This window comes from Euleptes europaea, chromosome 2, assembly GCF_029931775.1.
Source record: "Euleptes europaea isolate rEulEur1 chromosome 2, rEulEur1.hap1, whole genome shotgun sequence".
Lineage (NCBI taxonomy): Eukaryota > Metazoa > Chordata > Lepidosauria > Squamata > Sphaerodactylidae > Euleptes > Euleptes europaea.
The window spans coordinates 20,972,323-20,989,155 of NC_079313.1; the positions used below are offsets into that span (position 1 = coordinate 20,972,323).

Here is a 16,833-nt window from a genome sequence, read left to right on the forward strand (position 1 = left end):
TTGTGCAGTGTTCCTGAAGATGCTGAGTAGTTCCAGAGCACTGGGAGAATGCCTGTTCTTTTTTCTTTTTAAAAAAGCATACAATTTTCATCTTTGTGTTTTCTGCAAGATTCCTTAGAGGGCGGGAGCTGCTGATATGGCATATGAGAAGGAACAGAAGTCAGTGTGGTGTAGTGGTTTGGAGCGGTGGACTCTGATCTGGAGAACCGGGTTTGATTCCCCACTCCTCCACATGAGCGGCGGAGGCTAATCTGGTGAACTGGATTTGTTTCCCCGCTTCTTCACATGAAGCCAGCTGGATGACCATGGGCTAGTCACACGCTCTCAACCCCACCTACCTCACAGGGTGTCTTTTGTGAGCGGGGGGAGGGAAGGTTATTGAAAGCCGGTTTGATTCTCCCTTAAGTGGTAGCGAAAGTTGGCATATAAAAACCAACTCTTCTTCATTTGAGAAAATTATTTTCACTGAGCCAAAAAGTGTGCATGTCATTTGAGAGGCAGGATTGTATTTTCTGCTTCACAAGCAAGAGACGACAGCGTAAAGCAAGTTTTAAAACTTCTTACACAACTCTTCTGAGTAAGCTAGGTTTCAACAATTAATGAATTGGCACTAAACAAATAACAGAACTACTTTATAACCCCCACCTGCCCTGGGTCACAGAGCACGGGGCAGGGTACAACAATTCAATGAACGATCAATCAACAAAGATAAAACATACAAAATCTTAAAAGACAAGATAGTGTGATAATATCCTAACAGACATCAAGATAAAACACGAAAATTTGGCATCCAGGAACCTACACCCCAGGTGACTGTCAAAAAAGGAGGCATTGCTAATAGGATAGAAAACTGTCCTCAACAGAATGCTGGCAGAACAACTCCATCTTACAGTCGCTGCGGAATCTAGAAAGATCCTGCAGGTCCCGGATGTCATCTGGCAGGGAGTTCCACCAGGCAGGGGCCACTAACGAAAAAGCCCTTGCCTTCATTGAGGACAGTCGAGTCACCTGTGGGCCAGACACCACCAGTAGACTACATGAAGAACAACAAAGCTTTCTCGGGGGGGCATAGAGGGAGAAGGGGGCCGGAAGGTCTCAGACCGTTTAGTGCTTTTAACCTAGGGAGGTTGTATGTCTCTCTTTTCTGTATGGTACTCCATTGTCGTTGTTTTCAACAGCATTTTGACTAATGATTTTTCTGCTGCTGCTAAATGGCACTGCTGCTGCTATTAACCTTTATTTAGGCACCAGTATAGGAAACTAGTGATATAGTCCCTATCCACAGAGGCGTGCGTTAGTTAGTTAGTTAGTTAGTTAGTTAGTTAATGTCCTGCCTTTCTCCCCAGTGGGGGCCAAAGCAGCTTACATCATTTCCCCTTCCTCATTTTATCCTCACAACAACCCTGTGATGTAGGGTTAGGCTGGGAGAGTGTGACTGGCCCATGGTCACCCAGCGATCTTCCATGGCGTTAGTGGGGATTCGAACCTGGGTCTTCCAGGTACTAGTCCAGCACTCTTAACCGCTACACCACACTGGCCGTCCACACGCGTACGGATTTATACATGGGTCGGTATCTTCAATGTTACTCATTTAGCTTTCTCTCAAGCTTTAATGGAGTATTGAAGTCATAATGGTAGAATGCGTCTATTTTCATTTGCTGCTTCCTTAAGCTTTTGTGAAAACTTCAACTCTGGACAAATTGATGGTCACTGGTGCAGTCTTTCTCTCCCATGTGAGCATCTGAACCATTGGATCTCTGAGGTGTCTTGCAAACAGCAGTTGTGTACTTTTGAGTCCACTGTGGCAAGTTGCTCGCTGTTGCTTTGGCCTCTCCCTGCTTTCACTTTCCGTGGGCCTCCTCCTCCTCCATAAAATGTATAGAGCACGATGCAGGCGATGACTGATTCAAAACGCAGCTGTCAAACTTCATAGGCTTCAAATACAATGATGACCTCTTTGTTCAGCAAACTTATACATAATTAACAAGACTAAAGGGAACAACTTGCAATTAATAGTATTGTGAAGGAGCTAAGTAAGCCTTGAGGGAGTTAGTGTTTTAGTAAATGAGCTAGACCACACACACACCGACCAAATAGAGGAATGTTTACTTGCATCTTAAACACCAACCTGTAGATCAGGTGTAGGCAACCTTTTTTTGGCCTGTCAAAAAATACCTTATCTGCCTGTGAAGATGTTGGTGTGCAAACAAACAAAAGAGTGGGGTGGGGGGCAGGTGGGAGGATGGGGTTTGTACTTCGGCAAATATACTGCACAGATGGTGTATAGATCAAATTATTATTTTCATGGGAGTAAAATAAGGCTTGCTGGGGGTAAAGTGTAGATGACGGGGGAAGGCAATGGCAAACCACCCCATAAAAAGAGTCTGCCTAGTAAACGTCGCGATGTGATGTCACCCGGTGCTTGCACAGGGGACTACCGTTACCTTTTAAAATAAGGCTGCTTTAGCAATGGAAGCATGAAACACAGTTTTGCATTCGATGCACTTTTTTGCATTTGATGCAAACTTTAAAATGTGACTGCAGGGGATGGAAACATAATGTCTGATCCTAACAGTTGCCTTGCAAGCAGTGTCCTGGTCCAAAGCAAGGGTATCATCAGTTTAGTTTTCACTCAGATTTTCACTTGTAAAGCTAGCACACTCCCAAATTCTCATTTAAGCCATTGCTGTTGTGCAGGAAGGGGGCCCATGCTCAGGACCCTGATGGTTTCCAACCTGCCTTTCCGACTTCCAACTGTAGATATGGTGTCATAGGTGATATAATAATCATCTTCAAGGGCTGTCATATAGAGGATGGTGCCGAGTTGTTTTCTGTTGCCCCAGAAGGTCGGACCAGAACCAATGGGTTCAGATGAAATCAAAAGAGTTTCTGTTTAGACATTAGGAAGAATGTTCTAACAGAGTGGTTCCTCAGTGGAACAGGCTTCCTCAGGAGGTGGTGAGCTCTCCTTCCTTGCAGGTTTTTAAGCAGAGGCTAGATGGCCATCTGTCAGCAGTGCTGATTCTGTGACCTTAGGCAGATCATGAGAGGGAGGGCATCTTGGCCATCTTCTGGACATGAAGTAGGGGTCACTGGGGTGTGTTGTTAGCCAAAATGCTTGGTTAAGAATTATTATATGGGGGAATAAGCATTCAATAACCGGCACTGGACATAACCTGCAGGATCTAATGTGTCTACAGGAGTCCAAACCATGATTCAAAGAATAAAACGGAGTCAATGGTTTTAGCTTCAAGGATTTACTTATTACTCGTATGCACACAGAAACTCAAATAACATGTACACAACAACACAGAGAGTCTAGGAATTTAAGAGAGTAGTATAGTAACGCTTGCCAATGTGGCAGGCCCTCTGAAGATGGGAAATACTGCCCCTGATCCAGAAGCGGAGACGTCCGGGGTTCCGTGGGCTAAGATACTGGGAAACCGGGGAGAGGAAGAGGGGTTCATCTTCTGTCTGCGGTGCAGCCCCACATGTGGGACCTACTGCCGGAAACTTTGTTAGCCTAAAACCTCAAACTGGGGATGCCCCTCCCATCGCAGGCGGCGCCGGCCTTCGCGCCGAAATGACCGCATGCTCTTGGCGGGACATCCCCCTCCCTCCTCAGTTCCTTTCTTGCCGCCGCTTGGATCGCATCTTTGCCTTACCTCAGTCTCATCTTGCTTCTGTAAGTCTTTTTAGAGCCGCGCCATCCGGCTCCCCTCTTCTTACTCCAACAACCTAGGAGATTCCTAAATTAAAAAAAAGAGAGAGAAATTCCGCGTATTCCCAGTTCCCTGAACCCAGCGCTGAGGACCGTGATGGCCCCCAAAACCCCTTTCAAGAACTGCAAAAAATGCCCAGCTAAGATACCGCACACAGATCAGCACAATCTTTGCTTAAGTTGCTTGGGCGAGGGGCACAACATCTCAAAATGTTCGATCTGCCAAGGCTTCTCTACCCGGTCTCACAATGCTCGCGCGCACTGGCTGAGCGCCGAACTTTGGAAAAAGGCCCTCTCAGCGCTCTCTCCCTCGACGGGTTCCAGAACTCCGGGAGACGCGCAGTCGACGCGTTCGGTACCGACCCCTGGTACCAGCACGACTCTGAGGCCTTCGGATCTGACACTCTCGGATCCGACCCATGGAAAAAAGCATAAGCACAAATCCAAACACCAAGATAAACACTCCGGATCCGGCTCGGTACGCAAGAAGAGTACGTCGGTATCTAGACCTTCGGATCCAAACCCCTCCCAGCCGGCACCGACCCCGGTACCGAGGACACCATCCCCGCACCTGGACTCTCCGCTCCAATCGTTCTCCGACATCGAGCTCAAACCCCTCAAGGATCCTCTGCTTATTTCGGACCCGGACCCACTGGATCCTGCATCCGTGGTACCTACCCCATCGGTACCGCAGCAAATTCTCCAGCCTGCTCCCTCCACATCCGCTCCTATCATTTCCCCAGAACTCGTCAAGGACTGGATAGAGTTCTGTCGGTTCAGACAGATGTCTTTCCAAGGCGAACCAGTGGTCCTGAAGACACCTCAACTGCCTTCCCCCTTCACTCCGCTGACACAGCGAACTCCTAGAAGGGATTCTGACCAGGATGACTCTGAAACCAGAGATGAGAGCTCTGAGGGAGTCTCAGAACCTTCACCAGATGAGCTGGTTGGGGACGCAGACGCCATTTCCCCATCCGAAGACCTCAAACTAAGGACAGAGCAAATGATTAGGATGGCGGAAGCCCTGGATATCAACATCTCCACAGCTGATAACAGGCCAAAGGACAAGATCCTCAGTCGCCTATACCCTGACTCCCCAGGTATCGCTGCCTTCCCCATTCTAGAAGGTCTCTCTGAAGCTGCCAAGTCAATTTGGAAAAAACCTGCATCCATCCCTGCTTCCTCTAAAAAGATAGAGAACCTCTATAGGACAAAGCCTGAGTCGGCTGAATTCCTCACGGTCCATCCCCCTCCATCCTCGATAGTAACCACTGAGATGCAGTCCAGACAGAGACAGGATCCACACTTGACTCCTGCAGATAAAGAGAGTAAAAGGCTGGATCAGCTGGGCAGGAGGACCTATACCTCCTCGGCCCTTAGCTTCCGCATCTCCAACTACCAAACTATCATGGGGGGGGGGTACCAACTCTTCCTGTGGGAGAAAGCAGCCCCCCACATTGATCTGCTTCCTGAGGAATCCAGGAATGCCTTGCGCTTAATTCAATCGGAAGCTACACGTCTATCACGACAACAAATCAATGCTGGCAAACATGCAGCTCATGTTGCAGCTAGAACAATGGCCTCTGCGATTACCCTTAGGCGTCATTCGTGGCTTTGCACTACTGCCCTCCCTCTGGATACGAGATCGCACATCGAGGACCTTCCCTTTGAAGGAGATACCCTCTTCACCTCTACCACCACTGAGTTCCTCACAAACCTAAAGAAGGATCGCCAAACGGCAAGATCCCTTGGAGTAGCTCACCCTTTTCAGCAGCAACAAAGGGACAAACCTCCATTCCGTCAGCAGACCTTTGGCCCTTCCTTCAACAGATATCAAAGATACCAGAGGTTTCAACCCTATCCTCAACAAGGGAAATTTCAACACCAGGTTTCAAGCAACGTGCAGCTCCCACCCCTCAACACAAGAACCAGAGACAGTCCTCTCAGAAATTTTGACTAGCTCTACAACCCAACCTAGAGGAGCTTCCATTCCTGAATAGGTTGGCTAAGTTTTATGAGGCCTGGCGAGCTATCTGCTCAGACGCCTGGGTCCTCAAAGTTATCTCTGAGGGTTATCGCTTGGAGTTCAGGTTTATCCCTGTTTGTTCTCCCTCCAGTTCAGCGGGAGATAACCCCTTCCCGGACTTTGCTCCCCAACTAGAGGAGCTCCTCCAGAAAGGGGCTGTTCAAAAGGTTAATCCCCTTTGTTCCGGTTTCTTTTCTAGAATTTTTATGGTTGCTAAAAAGGATGGGGGTTCCAGACCCATCTTTGACCTCAGGTTCTTGAATAAATGTTTACGAGTTTCAAAGTTCAAGATGGTCTCCCTACCCTCTGTTATGAAACTCATTACACCCAACACCTGGTTTGCGGTATTGGACCTCAAGGATGCATACTTTCATGTGTCCATCCACCCAGACCATCGACGTTTTCTTGTTTCGTTATGGGTCTGACTTTTTTCAGTACTCCGTCCTCCCATTTGGCCTTGCCACTGCTCCCAGAGTTTTCACGAAGTGCATGCCAGTGGTGATGTCATTCCTTAGAGACCAGGGTTGTAGCATCTATCCCTATCTCGATGACTGGCTGCTGACAGCCACTAGCCCTGACATCCTGTCCACCAATTTGCAGCTGGTCCTATCCAACTGTGAGAAACTCAGCTTGAGGGTCAATTTGAAGAAATCAAAGCTGGTCCCGTCCCCTAGAGCGCAATTTATTGGCGCAGTGTTAGATTCCAATGCTGGAAGGGCATTCCTCCCCAGTGAAAGGGTGACCTCTATCAAGAATCTTATCCACCATTTTCTGAAGTGTAGACACCAACCAGTGGTCTCTATCCAAAGGTTGCTAGGGCTCATGGCCTCAACCACTGCAGTCACCCCTTTTGCTAGATTGCAAATGAGGGAATTGCAGAATTGGTTTATTAGAACTTATGTTTTTTCTCACCATTCCAAGTGGCATAAACTGTCTGTCCCCAGGGCCATCCTTAGATCTCTATGGTGGTGGCTCTCGGAACCCAACCTCCTAAGGGGTATCCCCCTTGGCTACTGGAATCCGGACTTTACGCTCACCACTGACGCATCCTTGGAGGGTTGGGGTGGTCATTGCGGAGTACATTCCATTCAAGGCAGGTGGTCCTCTAGAGAGGCTTCCCAACCCATTAATTTCCTGGAATTACAGGGCTGTACGTTATGTTCTTACCTCTTTCACAGATATCCTCCAGAACTCAAGAACACTACTGGAGTCAGACAATTCCTGCACAGTATTCTATGTCAACAAGCAGGGGGGTACGGGCTCCATCCCCCTTTGCAGGGAGGCACAGAGAGTTCAGGGGATAGCTCGCACGAACAACATAGAGCTACGAGCTATACACATAGCGGGGATCCACAACACCTGGGCAGACTCCCTGAGCAGGGACTTTACTACCAACCACGAGTGGGAACTATAGGAACCCTTCCTACTTCCTATATTCCAGGAATGGGGCACCCCCCAGATCGACCTGTTTGCAACCAGGTGCAACAAGAAGGCGGTAGATTTTTGTTCTCTGGCAGGGAACGACCCAGTTTCGCTGGGGGATGCGTTCCAGATCACTTGGTCCAATAACCTGTTCTATGCCTTTCCCCCATTCCCACTGCTAGCAAGGGTCTTGGGGAAGATAGTCGCAGGCAACACCGACTGCATCCTGATATCACCTCGATGGCCGAGGCAAATTTGGTTCACCCTACTGGTACAGCTGGCGAGAGGGGACAGCAGAGTTCTTCCTTCCCATCCGAATCTCCTTCGCTGGGGCGAGCTGGCACACCACGATGTGCAGAGGCTACACCTCACAGCGTGGCGCATTCTTCCCAGACTCTAGTAGGTTGTTCATCTTCAGTACAGGAGGTAGTTCTGCAAGCTAGAAGACCTTCTACTCGTTACTCCTATGATAGGAAGTGGGATAGATTCCTGGGCTGGGCAAAACATGAAGGCCTCTCCCCCTTCATTTGCCCACTTCCTAAGGTTTTAGACTACCTTCTAGATTTGACTAAGGGAGGCTTGTCAGTCTCGTCGGTGCGTGCGCATCTAGCAGCGATTTCAGCCTTTCATGATCCAGTAGAGGGGTATACAGTTTTTTCCCACCCCCTATCCAAACGTTTTCTGAGGGCCCTTAACAACCTATTCCCACCAAGCCCCAAGTTGACCCCCCAATGGTCATTATCTTTGGTCCTTGCGAATCTCATGCTGGACCCCTTTGAACCCTTGGCTCATGCCCAGCTTTCAGCATTGTCAGCGAAGGTGGCCTTTTTGGTGGCGGTTACGTCTACTAGACGTGTGGGTGAGCTAGCAGCTCTACGTATAGACAGCCCTTTTCTCAAGGTCTATAATGAGAAGATAGTACTTCATCCCAGGATTCGGTTTAAACCCAAGGTTATCTCCACCTTTCACCTAGCACAGGATTTGGTCCTGCCAGTATTTTTTCCTAATCCATCCTCCCAGGCAGAAACGACACTACACACTCTTGATTTAAAATGTGCCCTTCTTTATTACATTGAACGAACTAAGCACTTTAGAAAGTCTAGTTCGCTTTTCATTTGTTATCAGGGTCCCAAGAAGGGACGGCCAGCATCCGCTCAGTCCATAGTGAGATGGGTGGTCTCAGCGATTAGGATCACGTACAAACAGGCAAGGGTGCCCTTTCCCCTAGGGATTAGGGCTCACTCCACTAGGGTACAGGGTTCTTCCGCTGCTCTCCACAGGAGGATCCCGATTGGTGACATCTGTAGAGTAGCAACGTGGTCATCGGAGGACACATTCGTGAAACATTATGCGCTGGACCTGCAAGCCAGAAAGGATGCAGCAGTTGGCAGAGCAGTCCTCCAGACACTTTTCTCCTAGTCAACCCCACCTCCTATGGGTAAGCTTGTTAAAATCCCACATGTGGGGCTGCACCGAAGACAGAAGATGAAAACAGAGTTGCACTTACCTGTAATTGCTGTTCATTGATGTCTTCGGTGCAGACACACATCCCTCCCTTCCGACCCCGCTGTCGACCTAAAAAAAAAAGAAGAAGAAAAAAGGTGAGAAGTATAATTAGTGTATGATATCCTATTACTTACCTGCCATTGGTCTTGGTCGGCGGCGGAGAAGGAACTGAGGAAGGAGGGGGATGCCCCGCCCAGGAGCATGCGGTCATTTCGGCACGAAGGCAGGCGGGAGGGGCATCCCCAGTTTGAGGTTTTAGGCTAACAAAGTTTCCAGCGGTAGGCCTGCGCGCAGGCGCAGTCCCATATGTGGGTCTGCACCGAAGACTTCAATGAACAGCAGTTACAGGTAAGTGCAACTCTGTTTTCCCGGGACTTGACCAGCGAGGCGGGAGGGGAGCGTGATCAGGCTGCGCAAAACCTAAACCAACAAAGTGACAGCAGGTATGCCAGGGGAAGACCTAAGGTAAGGTATGGACTAAGGAGACCCCAGATATACCTTTTCCTGGGGGCGGGGTAATGAGTTTTCCCCTTCGTGGTTCCTGACAATAACACTAATGGTCGGTGCCGGGGTGGGGCAAGTGGGCAATTGAAACAAGCTATTCTGCTGTTACTGATTTGCGCAATTCCCGGAGGACCGGGAGTCGTTCGTAGATGGGATTAATGAGCTGGAACAAAGACACGTGCAGTTGGGTCCGGGGCGGGTCGCTTTGCATAGCCGGGGGAGCGATCTTCCGTTACTGCTATCTCAGTGCTTTCCAATGGGCCATCAATCATGCAGATGATGCAGGGAGGGGGGGATTGGCGACAACTACATGCTCCTTGCAACATGGCTTCTGCTGGAATGGGCGCACAGGAAAATGAGTTCCCTCTGGTTCACAGGAGGGGTTGACCTGGCCGTGGCTGCCTGTTTCGCAGGACGGGATAGGAGCCCTTTCAGTGGCGATTCGGGCTGGCTGTCATGTCTGGAAAGGTGGTGTTGCGCATCTGTTAGGGCTGCTATGACCAGTCGGGGAGATTGGCAACCCGTTTGCTTACAGTGTTGGGGGGAGGTAGTTGTGAATTTCCTGCATTGTGCAAAGGATTGGACTAGATGACTCTGGTCGTCCCTTCCAACTCTATGATTCTAACCACCACCTGGCTTTGGGTCTCTCCCTGCCCCCCAGCCTCCCTCTCAGGCATGTAGCACCTGGCCAGGAAAAAGGGTGGGGAGGCTGTGCCATGCTACGTGGGGTTCTCCATGTGTTCCCTCTTGTTGGGTAAGGGCTGAGGCTACATTTCCTCCCTGTAGTCAAGCTGAACTGTGCCAAGTGACCAAAGGCAATGGGCCAGAAGCACTTGAGAGCAGCAAGGAACAGTAGACTCTGCTGCCACTCTTGCTGCCCCGACCTCTGCTGGCTACCGAAATCTGTCTGGGAGGAGATGAACATTGTGGGCTTTGGTGGAAACATCGCATAATCATCCAGCCAGCCCCAGCCCCCATGCTTGCCAGTCTGCCAAGATGGCTATGTGCCTGTGTAGCACAGCACCAACCATTGGGATAGGGTTGCTGGCACTCCTGAGGGTAGGGTCAGAAGGAGCTCTGGTTGATAATATCACTTCTCCTGGTCCAAAAATGTTCCAGAGTTGTGCTCTGGGTGATCCTGGCTCAGCTACACCCCTGCTTGTATGGTAGGGCAAGAGAGCTTCCTTGCTGTGTGAAATGGTCTGTTGTGCTACCGCTTGGTATGCATGTTGGAGGAAGGGTTGCCTCTCCCTACTCTAGACCAAAGTTCTTGTGACTTTTAAATGAATTGCTAGATTTGAGTCCAGTAGCAAGAAGCTAAAGTTTCCCTTCTCTTAGGAGACTCCTCTCGGGAGAAAACCATTCAAGTAGCCAAATTTTGCCTCTGGTCTAGTGGGATTCGTAAACAGCTAATTGAAAACATAGAAGATCTTTCCTCCTCTTTGTCAAATCATCCCTCCCAGAATCATCAACTTTTATTATTTTATTTTATTATTTTAACCTAACTTTGATTTTTATTCAGAGCTGATATTGTATCGAAATAAAACTTGATTGATTGGCTTGAGTCCAGTAGCACCTTAGAGACCAACAAGATTTTTGGTATAAGCTTTCGAGAGTCAGAGCTCCACTGATAGCATCCAGCAAGGGGAGCATTGGTGCTGAAAAGCTCATACGTTGAAAATCTTGTTGGCCTTTAAGATGCTATTGGGTTCGAATCTAGTTGTTCTACTGCAAACCAACACAACCACACTCTGCAGCTATCTTAAATGAATTGCTGTGTGATAGTTAATATGTTCTGTGGAATCAAGCTGTGATAGTTTTCTGGACTTTACCATTTTGGCTGAAACACTTTCATGTTGGAATCCTTCTCTGTTTGTTTTTTTTAATCTCCATGCATATTCAAATTTGAACATGTCAGGGAAGAGGATTCAGCCTTGCCTATTCCTAATGTGCTGTGTCTAAAGAGCTTTTCACATGGGCACGTGTTCAAACATGTGATTTTCCTACTTGCATCCTGAGGTAGTACACTCCTGGAAAAGCTTTAATGCTTGGTTCTATAGGATGTATGAAGTTAGGTGAAGGGGAAGTGCATATGGAAAGAAAGGAGTGTGTTCCATAGAGGTCACATTCACAGGCCAAGCAAAGAGCGCTAGAGCGTTTATTTTTCTGCCATGGGAAAGCAGAACGCTTACCCTGACCTCAGAATTGAACCTGACCTTGACTTTGGATGACCCCTCTACTAGGAATTGGACTTGAACAGCACAGTACCTGACCTCGGACTAGTTTCCTGACTATGCTACCTGCCTCTGGCCCTCGTATCTACCAGCATTCCGAACACCTATATCTAGACAGTAGTGACTCCGTCACAATGGAATTAGCGGGAGGGTGATGAAATAGAAAATCACACCCTTCTTGATGGATTTTATACAATTTTTCCACCTTTCTAGTGGACACAGAGCCAGAGGCAGGATTAGCTCAATTAGCAGTGACAGTATCCATAATGCCCTTTATCATGGCTAGGGCTATAGGACCAGTATCCACAGTGCACAGGACATCCCTGATGGGCAGGGATCAGGCGGATGAAAGTCTATATTCAATGCTTTGGCCATCTTGATGAGCTGTTCAGCATATAGTCCTGTGTTGGCAGCCAGCACGCCGAGCCCTCTCTGTGGGCACTCGGGGATCCGTCGCGTCTGCCTAGGGCTGTGCCCTGTTGCTGTGGTGAGGGCACTGAGGGTGGTGCTCCTTCTCCCCAAGCCCATGCTCCCCAAGCCTGCACTGGCGCCCTCCCTCTCCTTGCACTGGGGCAAGCCCCTCCCTCTCTCTCAGCTGAGCTGCGGCCGCAGCTCAGCTGTATGTCGGGGCCCCCGCCTGTCTTCAGTTTGGACGGGGGAGGCTGTGGCCGAGCACCTTACCCCCCCCTCAGCTGAGCTGCGGGGCAGCTCAGCTGTTTGTTGGGGCCCCACCTGTCTTCAGTTTGGACGGGGGAGGCTGTGGTTGCCACGCCCCCCCTCTCAGCTGAGCTGCGGGGCAGCTCAGCTGTTTGTCGGGGCCCCTCCCGTCTTCAGTTTGTCTGGGGCCCCGCCCGTCTAAAAAAGCATTTAGAAAATTCTACAACATTTGCAGACAATCCTACAAGCCATCAGGAAATCTACAAGGAATTTTCTAGCATTGTAGCAGCTGCAAAGGTGAATTTTAGTAACAGATTTTTACAGTTCGGTAAGTTGGAGACAACCCTGTGTTTTCTTACTTCTCCAGATAAAGCCAAATTTGAAGAACTTGATCTTTCCTGCCTACACTGGTTAGATTTAGAAAATCTGGAAATGGAGCTAATAGAATTTCAAGAAAGCTCTATCTGGAAAAATAAATTCTATGACCTGCGTGAAACACTTGAGAAGATAGAAGGGATGCCAAAGGACAGCACAGTTAGTTCTGAAAATGAAATCCGTAAAGTGTGGAATTCTCTGCCAAATAATTTTAAGTCAATGAAAGCACTTGGGATTGCTTTCCTTACTTTGTTTGGATCATCTTATGCTTGTGAGCAGCTGTTTTCAGCTTTGAATTATATCAAATCTGACACCAGAAACAGGCTAACAGATGACCTGAGTGCTGCATGTGTTGCTCTCAAACTTACAAAGTATGAGCCAAGGTTAGACAAATTATCAGCATGCACACAACAGCAAAAATCACATTAATTGTTCAAAAAATTTGACGATGTCCTCAAAGATGTCACAAAAATGGTGAATTACATCATGGCTCGTGAATTGTCGACAGTTTCACGCACTTCTTGAGGAGGTTCAGGCACAGTATAATTGTTTACTTATGTACAATAATGTCCGGTGGCTGAGCAGAGGACGAGTCCTGGAGAGATGCATGCCAAATGCAAACTTTTACCTTTCAATAAAAAGTTGTTTGTATCATTGAAAGCTCTGTTATTGTGTTTTTCTTTTAACGCAAAATATGTGAATGTATGAGTTGTTTTTTCTAAACTAAAACCTCAGTATTCAGGTTAAATTGCCATATTGGCACTTGGCGATAAATAAGTGGGTTTTGGGTTGCAGTTTGGGCACTCGGTCTCTAAAAGGTTTGCCATCACTGATATAGTCTAATGTCCTCCAATGGAGAAACAGGTGTGGGGTTACTGGCAACATCGTCAAGAGAAGGCAGGGATGCTGAGTCATCTTCCTTGGCAGAATCTTGCACTATTGCTTCCTCCGACAGATGTGGAACTCTCCTTGATCTTGGGGACCTGCGTGCCCCCAACTCCGATCGATCCCTCAACGCTGATGGCACCATCTGGTATCTCTTGATGGAAGAAGCAAGGAGTGGTGCTGGCGTTCCTAGTGAGGATGGTCATAGTGTCCAAGGCAGGTGAATGGGCAAAACATGGGCAAAAGTATGGACCTTGAGGGTACCAGTGGTGCTCCTGGTATCTGTCATTATATGGCTGGCAGTGACTGTGCGAGTCAGTCTGAAGAGTTTTAGATGCCACAGCAGGGATCTCGACTACATTATCTGCAGACGGCGGCGAGGCCTGCTCCCTCAGAGAGGGTGATGGCGCCCGGCCTATTAAAACCCATTGGCGAATGGGACTGGCGTCGAGTCACAGGACTTCAGTTCTGAGATGGCAACGAGCTGTGGTGTTGAGGCAGAGGTTGGAACAGTCCTTGGAGTCTCTACAATGTCAAGACGACCGACTCCAACAGCAATCCACAGAGGAGTCGAGGAAGACCGGAGAGGGCAACCTCCATAGATCACCTGGTGATGAAGTCTGACCTCGAGGGCTTCGACCTCTCGATGCTGGTGGTGACCAACGGCACTGAGGGGATGCCAATGGCAAACGTCATTGAAGTGGTACTTTCTTCAATGAAGAGACGCACTTGGAGCTTTTTGCTCTTTCGCCTCTAAAGGCGCTGCTGTAGCCTTTTTCTTGGGCTTTTTTGTGGGTGGTTCAGGAATAGCCCTTTGCTCAGAAGCTACAGGCACCACTTTGGCCACTGAAGGGGCAATGGGCACCAACATCACAGAAGATGTGCAGTCTTTCTTAGCGGAGTCCTCTCCTTTATCGGAACCAAGGACTTCTCCTGTTCCTGCCTGGCCTTGCGGGTTAGGAGCCAACAAGCGCAGCAAGTGGAAGGAACATGCCCTTCACCTAGACACATTAGGCACCTTGAGTGGGCATCATTCTGAGCCATTTTAGTGCTGCAACATTGGCACTTTTTAAAAAGAGCTCCTTTTTTCTTACTCTCCATTTCAGATCAGAAGTTGAAGAAACACCCCCTCGCTCCATGGTGGCAGAAAGAGAACTGAGGGAGAGTGCTCCCTCTTCCCTTCCTGTCATGTGACTGTTTGGGCTGGAGAACTCGGCACCAGGCAGTGGGGGTGTATGGGGGGAGCACTCCATGGATCCGATCTTTCTAGAAGCTGACAAGTCTGACTCTGTGGCTGGCCTGCACATAAGCAGTCCCATGTGGGACTGCAAAGGAACCACAAACCTGAACCTCATTTCTGGAGGGTATTGAATTCAAAGTTGTCAGTATTACTGTTCTGGCATGTTTACCAGTTGCTGGGAATTTAGCTCTTTGTGGTTTTGTCTAAATACTGTGAACAGTCTTTGATGCAGACTATATACCAACACAAAGAGTGCTATTTGCGTGTAATACGTTGGCAATCTGCTTACTTCGCAATGCCAAAGTAACTGAAACTGTGGCAAAACTGGCATCTCGTGCTTGTGTAATCTGTATGTGTAATTCAGTAATGATACAGAACTTTTTTTTCTTATTTCTTCTCAGGGAGGAAGATAAGAACATATTTGACTACTGCAGAGAGAACAACATTGAGCATGTAACCAAAGCCATCCGAACAAAAAAAGTGGATGTGAATACAAAAGATGAGAAGGTATTGGGTCAGGGGAAGGATTAATCAGTCTTGTTAAGTGAATATGTCAAAGAAGTGTCACCACAGCTGTAGCCTCTTTCTTTGCAGCTGCCCTTACTCTACTAACTATTTAAGCAGACATCTGTTAGCTTGAAGGAGCGTCATCCAGATCTGCTACTCTTAAGCAGTAATTACCTGATGCATGGGCTTGACCAGAATATATTGGCACCAGATGCAGAAAATGTATTAGCCCTCCTCTCATTAATTGACGTGGGACACAATCCAGTAGGAAGATCTGTGCAGAACTCATTGTAATGAATAGTATGATGTGCAGAAATCCAGCTGTGCTCTTGGTTAGTTTCCATTTGTTTTAATGGGACTGATTTGTGCAGGGTTAATTCCCTAGTAGATTGTGTCCCAGGGATCAGATCTGTCTGTCTCCCACTCTGCCTGGTGTAGTGGTTAGGAGCTGTGGACTCCAGTCTGGAGAACCGGGTTTGATTCCCCTCACCTCCACATGAGCGACAGACTCTAATCTGGTGAACTGTGTTGGTTTCTCTACTCCTACACATGAAGCCAGCTGGGTGACTTTGGGCTAGTCACGGTTCTAGAGTTCTCTCAGCTCCACCTACCTCACAAGGTGTCTGTTGTGGGGAGAGGAGGGAGGGAAAGGAGATTGTAAGCTGGCTCAACTCTCCTTTAAAAAATGTAGAGAAAGTTGGCATATAAGAACCAACTCCTCCTTCTTTTTCTTCCTCCCTAATAAGCACCCAACATTTGGGCTGGCTACTTTACTTTATGGTAAGGTTATAGTGATGATAGTAAGAAGGTAAATGAATATAGTTTCACCATGGTTCAAGGAGTTCCTGAAAAAATAATGGCTGTGCTGTTTTCCATTTGAAATAGTTCTTTATATGGAATTCCTATTAAGAAACCCTTATTCTCCCTCTGAGCTTCGAGGACATCTGATGAGCGGGTTCTTCCGTTCCTATGCTCAGGCAGGACTAAAAGACCTTTCACTTGCTGTCCCTGTGCTAGGGGCGCCCTCTAACAGCCAATTCTCCTCCTGCCTCAGAGGGAGAAGCAGCGTTAGAGCAAGCTCTCCAGCTAGACCTTCTTTGATATCTAAAATTTTGCTTATCTTCAGCTTTATCCACCTTGTGTGTGTTCCTCCTAATAACCACACACCCTCTACCTTGGAATCCTTTCTGGCTTCATCTTTTGTGTAGTCGGCCTTCGTTTTTGGCTCTCCTCATCCCACCCCCCCTCAAAAGCTCTCTAGCCTCTACGGCATCATGGTTATGGTTAAAATCAGCCTGCAGCATATGGAAGGTTTTTTGCACGCACTGCTTGCTTTATCTAGGGATGCTGCAATGTTTTTTTTATTTCAACAGCAGTGTTGCCAGTGTGATGTATGGAATGGTTTTAGAAATTGTTTGCACAGCAGCTAATTAAATGTCACTGAAGTTTATCTATCTGTCAGAAGTGGGACCATTACTTTATAGCTCATCTCAGGAAGTTCTGGTGAAATGAATGTCAGCTCTAATCCTTGAAAACTTTTAACACAGAGCGCTATATAATCGTCTGAGAAACTGAAATGCTGCAGACTCCTGTGTGGCTCTGCATTTGTTCCTCTGCACGTAACTCAGTTTTTTATTCCAAAGCACTCTGTCTATAGTAATGCCAGAAAGCTTCCTTCTTGCTATGCCTTGACATTATTGAGTTTTTGAGAAGTGAGTCCTTAACAATGCCAGTTGTTCCTGCTAGTCCCCCCCCA

General features: G+C 48.0%; 1 protein-coding gene across 1 annotated transcript in view; it reads left to right on the plus strand.

Annotated features, from left to right (window-relative positions):
- The window catches only part of ACBD6 (acyl-CoA binding domain containing 6), a 156,393-nt gene that overhangs the window by 54,790 nt on the left and 84,770 nt on the right, over positions 1 to 16,833 (plus strand). The window contains exon 5 of the mRNA XM_056844532.1: positions 14,972 to 15,077. Within this exon, the coding sequence (XP_056700510.1) occupies positions 14,972 to 15,077 (106 nt within the window). The remainder of the gene's footprint in view (positions 1 to 14,971; positions 15,078 to 16,833) is intronic.